The sequence below is a fragment of the Gavialis gangeticus genome, unplaced genomic scaffold (genome assembly GCF_001723915.1).
Source record: "Gavialis gangeticus isolate Ggan-Ray unplaced genomic scaffold, GavGan_comp1, whole genome shotgun sequence".
Classification (NCBI taxonomy): domain Eukaryota; kingdom Metazoa; phylum Chordata; order Crocodylia; family Gavialidae; genus Gavialis; species Gavialis gangeticus.
In genome coordinates this window covers 2,271,262-2,281,561 of record NW_017728997.1, presented here as the reverse complement: position 1 = coordinate 2,281,561, position 10,300 = coordinate 2,271,262, and the positions used below count along the sequence as shown (strand labels likewise).

The window sequence follows — 10,300 nt, the reverse complement described above, 5'->3', positions numbered from 1 at the left end:
CCCCCCCCCCCCCCCCCCCCCCCGGCAGAGAAGCACTGGCCTAGTGCAGTGGTGGAGCTCTGATCTTAGTTGGGCTCTCTACTGAGACATCTCCTGTCACTGGCCAGACAGCATTGCTCACGATCAAGAGGGGACAGTGAGCAAGTGTCACTTTTAAAAATACTGAACTGGGTGTGAGCTCTGAGGGTCCAAAAATGACAAGATGGAACAAAACACAGGGCTGAACCTTATTTACGATCAAATCGTTATTTGGGAAAGAGAGTGCCTCGACCCAGTTATGAACATTTCTTAATTGGTTTGTTACAGACTTGCTGCCAGTTCAGACAAACTGTCTTTTAAGAGCTGAGAGTCTGAGAAAGTTTCGAGGGCTGTTAGAACTGACAAGCCTGATTATAAATTCAGCATTCCAGGGTATCATTTCTCCATAATATTTCCTCTGGAACTGCTTCGTTCTTGGCACCTGTCATGCATTTTACATTCTTTAAATTCAAGTAGTCATGTTTGATAAATCTTCACTGCAAAAGCACTAATAATCTTATTGGCTTTTTTTTTTTAATCAACAAATGATCGCAGACTGGTCTCTCTCTTTCATTTTGAGACTACCATTTTGACAGCACCTTCCATGTACAGCCATGGGCTCCCACATCTATATTTAGACTGTCTGTCTTGAATGAAAAGCACAATGTGCAGCACAGTCACACTTCTTTTTCTTTGCCTTTCCTCCCCGGGGCCCTTTATTTCTTCCCCCCACCATGTTTCCTGTTCACCATGGAAACCATCCATAAAACATAACACCCAAAATGTGGAAACATGCCACATTCTCAAAATACATTTGAGTTTCTGTACAAGGAAATCTACATACCAATGAATGAGCTTTAGTACTGAGTCACAACCATGCATCTCAATCTTTCACTGCTTGCTGGTGTTGCCGCTGTATCCAGTTGGAAAATCAAATTCTCATGCAAGCATATGCAGAAATAGAGTATCCTTATGCGATGAAGGAAAATATTGGTTGCCAACTCTACAAAAAAAGCACGCTAGAAAACACCAGAAAATAGCCGCGAGTGAGAACCTGAACAAAAACCTGAAAATTCCTTCTTTGCCTGGAGTTCAATTGTGATTGAAAATGAGGGGCTTGCATGAGATGTAAATAATCCTACCAAGTAATAGGCTCATTCGCTTCTAGTCTTATTGGAGAAAAAGATGCCACCAAGTGAATGTGTTATATATACAGGAGCATACATTTATATTAGAAGAAAATACATTTATTTTCTGATTTCAGTAGGGAGAGGCGTGTTCTTGCCCTTTGGCAGGTTTGTAGAGAACCCAACTAAGATCAGAGCTCCACCACTGTACTAGGCCAGTGCTTCTCAGCCAGGGGGGCTGAGTGGACTAAGAGCATCACCCAGGGAAAGGTAGCATATGGAGCTGCACTTGTCTATATAACTTGAACAACCAGAGTAGTGAGCCAGGTGAAGATGGAAGAAGCAAACTGGAGGGAGAGGCCCTAAGTGATGTGTCAGGTTTTCATTTAAAAATAAAAAAAAAATCTGCTCATACAGGGCATTGGCTTTGAACCTACAGTTTTTTGGGCAAATAACATGGCCAGCCAAGCTGGAGAGAAAAAGCCGTAGTCAGCTACAATGCACGCAGCTATAGTAATGAATAATTGTTCCCATGTTGAAAATAAACTACCAAGAAAAATGTGGTTGGGTGGGAAGCATTCTTTCTATTGGCTAAAGGAGAAAGATTCTTAATGCAGTTCTGGTATATCATGCATCTATATTGCCTTCATTCAGTTTTCAGAGAGTATAAAAGTTGGCACTGAATTTAGCTCCTCGAGTCCTGCTGAGATTCTGTCCACATAAAAGTATCACAGGCTGTGGTTGCCCAGCTCCCGGCTTGTATAGTTGCAACTTTATCAAACACAGCCCACAACCTGATCAATTCAACGAAAATCATTTGCCTGTCCTGACAGCAGGCTGGATGCAAGATATCTGCCTTTATACACAGTGTAATAACTTGCTTAAAATTGACCAACTGCACTCTAATGCTTGTTTTTAGTGATGTGGTAGGGAAAAGCCTGAAGCTTAGCTTTGGCCCAAAGTCCCCAGCTGGATTGATGCTTGGTGGGATCAACTGATTAAAGTGAAACTTCTAGTCCAGTGTTCTTCATTTATAATGGATGATGGAAGTACTGACAGAGAGCATAAAGAGGTCTCTATATCCCTTTCTTATGTCCATTCAAGATCAGAACTCTTGAGCAAACCAACTGCAAGTACTGGGCAACTGTACTCCATGACTTACCTTGAACTTTCAAAATGCACAAGGGATAGTTGTAAAGGATTCAACATGCTTCAAAAACAATATACAATAAAGGAACATGAGCCCAGGATCCTTTGCTTTTTCTCTTAAAAACTAAAAAGAACCATTTTTTTTCTGTTTTCCCTTCCAGATGTCTGTAAGCCAGCAGCAGTCAGGAAGAGGTGCGCCCTGTTTACGATGCAGAGGGATGTGTACAGGCTTTGAGCCACATTCTTGGAGGTAATTCATCTTCTGTTTGGGCTCTGCCTTTCAATGTGTCTCTAGGATTTCTCTGTATGCTATTTCCCATAGTCTTCAATGCAGAGGAGAATTGGTAAGTGTTTTAGCTATGTAGCTCTTGCAAAGTTGCAGAACAAGGGAAATCAATAAGGGCTAGAGCCAGTTCTGGGACCTTCTCCTGTCTCTCTTTCCATCTCTTTTTTTTTTCCTTTTTCTGTAGCTAATCCTCTCCCAAAAGAACTACAGTAAAAAATATCTCTGGAAAAAAAAATCCTGGGAGTAATGACTTAACTCTTCTCGTTAATTCTCCATCGTGTTTATTTCTTTATTGGGCGCCTGCAGGTGCTATGGCAGGTCAGCTGTTTTAGTTCTTCTCCTGGATAAGGATGTATCCTGGAAATGTAACAACTGCTATGGTGGCTCTGAAGATATGTTTTTGAAATGGAAAAGCGTTTTAACTGTCTCAAAATGAGGATTTTCACAAGATTTTTCCAATTTGCCAAAAATGTTTCCTTCTTGTTGACACTGGATTTAGGACCCAGAGGCCATGTTCTGGGGGGACCCAAAACCCACAGACCAACCACGACCCTTCCACTAGATAATAGGCAAATTTATTGATGCACAGTGATAACAGGAAACAAAAATAATACAAGCAATTCTATAGCTACCAACCCTAAGGCTGTCATCAGAGTCAAGGTTCATCTGGTCAGGATGTGAGCTTCCCTCTGAGGTTCTGTCTTGAATGTCAGATGTCAGCAGCCTGGAAGTCAGAGGCCGAAGCCGCCCCCCCCACCTCCCCAGTGGCATGGATGAGATATAGGCTGGTGGTATGCCCTCAGTCCATGTGCCTCAGGTTCCCCTCTTGGGGATGGGGACCCCCCTGTTGCTCTAAAGTCTCTATTTCTTTATTCTTTTCCCCTCCTGATGGCTTCTCATCTGTGGCTACCGATGAATGGTCTCTCTGTGGTCGTCATCCCGTCCACGTTCTGTCCTGTCAGCATACTCCTCTGTTTCACATGCCAATCACATGCACACATCCGAATTTGGGCTTTCCAGGTCTTCTCTTAATTTGGTCTGTTCCCCCAAAACTAAAACTCTCAGGCCCCCACTTTGAGGTCTTGTGAGCTGGTGCCACTTTATCTCACGGTATAGAACAGCGTGGTATGTGCCCACAGTTTCCCAGGCTATGTGCATATCCATTGGCCTTGCGTTAGACACCCTGTCTGCCTTAAAAGCTGCGAGTGCTGCGTGACCAGGCCTTTCGAAATCAATTAGCCCTTGCTGCCACCCTGAACTATTGCTCTAATGCATATATATCTTACCTATAAGCCAATTCCCAAAAGCAAACCTCTAAATACCACTTTCTAGCCACCACTTCCCAGCCTCACTCTAAGGACAAAAGGGGCAAATAGCAAACTTTCCCCCTACCCTTAATTTCCCAAAAAACCCTTTCAGCACATTGTTTTTTTTCTTAAAAAGAAGAATCCCAGCATTTTCATGGAAAAAACAAACGTTTTGTCATGAAAAACTTTTTTTTCCGTAGAAAATGTTTGTTGTGTGTTGACAAGCTTGACTCCTCTTCTGCTGTCCCATACCACACGCAGAGCTCCTAGTGTGGGGTGTATGGTCTGGACATGCCTGTGATTTGTTTGACAGTCTTCTCTTAGACTGGCCATGGGCGGCTGGCACAACAAGCCCTGAGACTTGAGACTGCTGCAAGTTGTGGGTAGCCACGATCAAGAGAGAATGAATAGGCTTCTTAAAAATCCTATTCTTCCCCCTCATTTTTTTCCCTTCTCAGTATTAGTGGGAGGTCACTGGCAACAGTCACACAGAACTGGATCTGTTTAGTTCATTCTTTGTTTCAAGAATGCATTTTTCATGCAAATGATATCTTCATTGTGAGGAACTGATGCTCCGTTTATAGGTGCCTTTACAGTCTGCTTCTAAAAGACAGAAACAGCTTTATTCCACGCACAGTGTTTGAAGATATGGCATTACCTAGGACTATTTTCAAAGTGATATTTGGATGACGGATGGGAGGATACTCCAACCATTACTATAAGCCTAAGTGATACATCATCTTACACAAATAACAAATCCTCTGCTTCATCTACATTATAGCTGCTTTGGAGCCAAGAATCCCTTCTAACAGCTGTGGAGCGACTGCCTGCTGTTAATACAATGAACTGAATATTAAATCTGTAAGACTATCCTGTCTGCCTTTTAAGCCCTGCAAGACAAAGGAAAATAGACTTTTAACAGGCTAATTTTTTTGATTTGGGTGCCTCCCAAAATTCACAAAGCACTGTGTCAATATGCCATAGGTGAAACAACACTGGCAGAGGATTTCTGAGTCCGTACTATGTTAATCTAGTGCACTATTGTGATTTATTAGCCCCTTCTTCCCCTTTCACTGACATGATTGCCGGTAGAGTTCAAGCATTATAACAAGGAGAAACAGCGATGCATTGGTATATGCAATAATGCTTGCTTATTCATCTAACTCTTGTTAAAGGGCCTTTAAACTGGTCCTGCTACAATCTATCCGTTGCAACATGGAGTTCGGATAACCTGAGCATTCCTGTCCTGCTTTATGGAGGGGTGGGAAGCAAATTGCTGCTGCATCTAGGCTGCGAAGCCATCTGAGATAAAGGAAACTCAGATGCAACACTCGGGTGACTGCAGTGTAAACATACCCCATAGTCGCTCTTTGTTCAGGGTAAAATCCTACGTTTAATACTATACTTGAGAGAAGTCCCTGAGATCCCAGTCATACCATTAGGGTCTTTAGGAAGGGAGGGGAAACAGGAAAATGAGGGGAAACCAAATAATAACAAATAACATATCCAAAAAAAAAAACCCAACACATTGTTTTATTTTAAAACCCCTGATCCTTCCCCCAGCCAGGAGTATGGGAGAAGCATCTGTCACCAGACCACAGGCTCTGGATTGGTTCCAGCAGATGACTGCAGATCTTGACGCATTTGGAGCTGTATCAAACTTCCACACCCAAAAAAACCTACCTTAGAATTAATACAGCTATTTGTTCTGCAGACTGGCAAGGAGAGAGAGAGCTCCTGGGATGGGCTTAGGGACCAATCCTGGATGCTAAACTCCCATTGATTTCGGCAGGAGTCGGGTACCTAAACAGCTGTTTAGCCTTGGCTCTCAGGTACTCACTTAACGGAGATGGGGCATGTCTTTATTTGCTATGAATTCCACAAGGGCACCGATCTACTGGCTCTGACTCTGCAGCTTCATATAACTTACTGCCTGTGAGCCAGGCAACTTTCAAACTCCAGTATCCCTCCCCTAGAAAAACCTGGATTGTGACACTAGGGTCCATGACGCAGCAGGGTCTGAGCTAAGCCAAACTCGACATAAAATGTAAGTTCAGGTGTAAAAGCAGACTCAGCAAGCTTGCATTCCTCAAAACGAATCCATGCCTCACTGCTCGCAAGACATGATTGTGCTGTGCAATGGATTTTCTGGACAGGTTTTTAGATGCCTTTTAAGTCCCAGGACAGATTCTGTTTTGAAGGCTGCGTAATGCTTCTAATTGTGTAAATGAAATGATTCATTTTTGCCTTGACATCGCCTGGGGGGTGGGGACAAGGGTGAGAATCCATTGATACTAAATGGGGGTGGACTTTCTTTGTCCTACCGTGGCACAGCTTGTTGCCTCCTAACTTGGCGAAGCAGCTGAAAGAGCCAACATCCTCTCATGGTATCTGCCAACTGCAAAACAGCAGACACATGCTTGATGCTCTTTAGTGGTACAGCAGGAGGGGGCATGGTGCCAAAGTAATTATGCTCTCCACTCAGAAGTTAGCCACCTGATGCACTGCATATGGGTTTATTTACTGAAATGCAGATCCTGTGGGCCATACCTGGGGCTGCAGCCCTAATGATTTGAAAACTACTTTTAAAAAAGAAGAAAATGCTGTATGCCACTGCTCACTGTCTGTGCAGGGAGGTCTGAACCAAAAGGATGACTGCATGCTTCCTGAAGAAGTGTTCCAACATGCGCTGTGTCGCTGTCACTTCTGTCCTTGATGATACCAGGGTAATGGTTGGGGGAAGGGGAGAGCAGTGGTTTAAAGCGTTTTGTTTTCCAGGAAGTTAGCAACACTTGCACCTCACATTAGCAATTGAAGTGTATATGTTGGCATTAGCTATCCTAAATCTACTTTTCACTGAAATGCTATTGTATTTATCCTACAATTAAATTTCTAGTGACAAGGATTTATAACTTCTCTAAGTAGTCTGTTGCAGCATAACAAGATGTTTAGTGCCAGAACTAGATCTTGTTTCCAGACACTTTATTCAATATTTTACTTTAAAAAGAAAAAGCTTTGGGCAAATATCCATTACAATATCAATGTCTAACAGCTCTATCTAAATACACCCCTATTGAGACCTAATTAAGCAAAGCAGATAGTAAACTAATGAACAGTTACTCACTTCCTCGTATCCTGAATGATATAAAAGTGACATAACTTAAAACCAAAAGAAAAACTAAACATTTATAGCCGGTGCATCTCTCTGCTAGTTGAACAGAGTTCAAATCTAGCGGATACACTAATAAACTATGCAGCTGTCTCCTTTATGAATCCAACAATTCTGCCTTGGGTTCTTGCAAGAAATGTTGCAGCTTAGTACGCTGTTGCATTTGTGCACTCAAGTACTGCACACTTCACCCACCATAGACGTGTTACTTATGCTTAAATAATACAGTAGATGTCACGAATATGGTCTCTAACTTTGCTCTATACAGCCTTGAGTTCTTGACTTCAGCACTGAGGATGCATACAGAGTTTTGAAATTCAGTTGAGTCACCACTTTGGTTTTCCAACTGATTTGCCAACTACAGGCGAAATTATCAATGAAATGACTGATGTGAAATTCCTCAGTCATTGGCAAGACACTAACAATGAGCTTAACCCATTTTTCCTTTTATAGCTGCTTTAAAATCTCTACCAAGAAACAGCAGCATGGCGCTCTATTATTTTTATAGGGATTAGTATAATGAAAGTGCTACTCTTCTCCAAGAGCTACCTTAGTAACAAAGGCTAACACTTTAATATTGAAGACCTGTACTGCCTTGAGATTAAAAATCCCTTAAAAGTGCATGGAAACTGACTGCTCAGTCACAGCAGGTTAGAAGGAACAGTTGATTGGTGTGTGCTGTTACTGTATATCTGCTGCTTTCGCCAGGGAGGGCAGTAAGTTTTATATTCCACACCGCTGCAAATTCCTTCAAGGCATATCATGCTGAATTCCCAAACAGAGCTGTGGCATCACAAAAGCCTTTTGTCTAGTGTCACAGTCTGATTTGATATTTAACCTTTCAAGTTACTAAAGTTCAGCGTTGAGCCTTTGAAAGAGCACATGCCTACTGAGGTCCAGCTTATACCAAAAGGATGATCTCACTTGTCACCCACAGGAAAATATGCAAGTCGTGCAAATGTAACCAGGAAGATCACAGCCTCAGCTCTGATGCAGAAGACGACCGGAAAATTGGCCGCTTGTTATCAGAGTCAAAGTACTCTACACTCACCGCCAGGGTGAAAGGTGGGGATGGAGTTCGTATCTACAAAAGGAATCGCATGATCATCACCAACCCTATTGTGTCTCGGAAAGACCCGACGTTTGACACTATAACGTATGAGTGGGCTCCTCCAGGACTGACCCAGAAACTGGTAAGATAATCTAACAGCACTCTTGCCACTTGAATGATGTTTCTTAATGAGCACATGTCCACACTGGAAACGTTGCCATTAAAAATAGTAGAACGCACGGTTTCTCTTGCAGAGCAAAAATGTTGCACATACACACCGCTTAGGTTTTCCCAAAAACCGCACGAGTACAAAAGTAGCCTAAGAAGGTAGAGGTTGGACTGCGAAAGAACGGTTGCTTTTGGTAGGCTTCTGTAGGTTCACTTACATTTCTAGAAGAAACATTAATGCATTTTACAACTGGAAAGCTCACCACATTGCTCTAGTTCAGGCCCAATAAAAACATTACTGAGTGAAGAACACATCTCTTCTGTCCGTCCAGACATGTGTGCAGCCCACACAAGATTCCTAGGCTCAAAAAACAAACTATAAAGCGATTCTTCTCTGACTTGTTCAAAATGGTCACAAGCCTAGCAAAATAAAAGTTGAGACAACATATGACTGATCTCTCTAAATATATTGGGATAGGCAGAAAGGAGAGCAGGAGAACAGCTATTTATGGTAAAAGACAAGACTGGCACACGAGTGAAGGGGAATAGGCCATGAATAATTTGGGGCGGATAACTGTTAGCGAGCGTTTTGTTAGTGAGTAATTGTTAAGTAACTGGATTAGATCACCCTGGGGTCCTTTCCAGTGTTATGTTTCTAAAGAAGTACGAGAAGATTTTTGTCCCATGGCCTAACTAGAAGCCTGCTTAGCTGGTTAAAGCTTCTTTCTCTTCTGGGGGTATTGAGTGAGTGGCTCAAAGGCTGATTTGATGCGACTTTCTATGTCATCCTACATAAGACTGATTTCAAATGCTGGCAAATGTACACAGAGGTGGTTGAGTATAGCGCTTCAAGGGACCTCGATGTTTTCATCTCAAGCTTAAATTGTTCAACTCAGGATTTCAAATATAGGGCTTTTTTCTTCATTCTGCAAAAAGTAATGTAGCATTTAAGGCTAATGCTACATTTTAAAAAATTTTTTGTCTGAAATTTATTTAAAAAGAAATAGCCTAACTGCAGGGAAATGAGGGCCTTCCCTTCTTAAACATCAAGTATTTTCCTTTTTCTCTGAAGCCACCATTGATAGCATGGGCTTAACTTGAAGAGCAATCCCTGTCCTCATTAGCTGGGAACAGATTAAGTGATCATTTCCTGATCTGTGAACCACAAAGGGGCCCTAAATCTCCATAGGGATGCAGTGTTATGTCCTGCTAGACCTCTGGATTTACTTTTCATAGTTATCTCTCCATAAAAAATGTCTTTTTATGACCTAAACATCATTGCTAAAGGGCCCTAAGAAATGCTTGCTCATGTTAAAATCCCTTGCTTGTTTGCTTCCTACTGTTGCATAATTCCACTGAATTCTCTGGTCTCTACACTCCTGCAAATCTCCGTTCATGTAGATTAAAGATGGCTTGCATCTACTCATTTTTTTCTGACTTAATTAGTCCAATGGTCCTCACCTCTCTGCAAACCCAAGCCAGTCGGTTCCCATTCAAATGAACAATGTATCCCAGGATGATCAAATGTAAAGTAAGTTCCTCTTCACAGAAGTAGGGTAGAGTTGAAGTACTTCATAGTATCTGATGTGATACTATGAAGTGAGATGTTACTCACAAAGGCTTATGCATCTCTGAATTAGGCTACACAGGGCCACTCTTCTCTGCCTTTTTTCCCTGGCTTGAAACACATGGCTAACTACCTCCTTTTCCTCTTCATAAAAAAGCTTTCTCCTCTTTGACAATCTCCATCTCTCAAATTTAGAAGTCTTATGCAAATTTCTCAATTGAATGTCCAGCATCTCTTCTTGGTCTGGAATACGGTAGCACTAGACCTCTCTCAGTATTTTAGTGTTTGCCTAGTTTTTGGTGTCATCTTCATGGAGTAACGCATAACAATAGAGGCAGTGGGCTTGAGGAGTTAACCAAACTCCTAAACTTGTCCCATTTTGCAAAAGGAAAGCAGCACAGAGTGACTGGAAAACATCACAGAGCGTCTCGGTGTGACCTTCTAATGTTACAGAATTG

General features: G+C 42.2%; 1 protein-coding gene across 2 annotated transcripts in view; it reads left to right on the top strand.

Moving 5' to 3' along the window:
* LMCD1 (LIM and cysteine rich domains 1) overlaps window positions 1-10,300 on the top strand; it is a 70,494-nt gene that overhangs the window by 29,931 nt on the left and 30,263 nt on the right. For both annotated transcript variants that reach the window (XM_019504699.1, XM_019504698.1), the window contains exons 2-3: window positions 2,456-2,544; window positions 7,994-8,249. In XM_019504699.1, coding sequence (XP_019360244.1) covers window positions 2,456-2,544; window positions 7,994-8,249 — 345 coding nt within the window. The remainder of the gene's footprint in view (window positions 1-2,455; window positions 2,545-7,993; window positions 8,250-10,300) is intronic.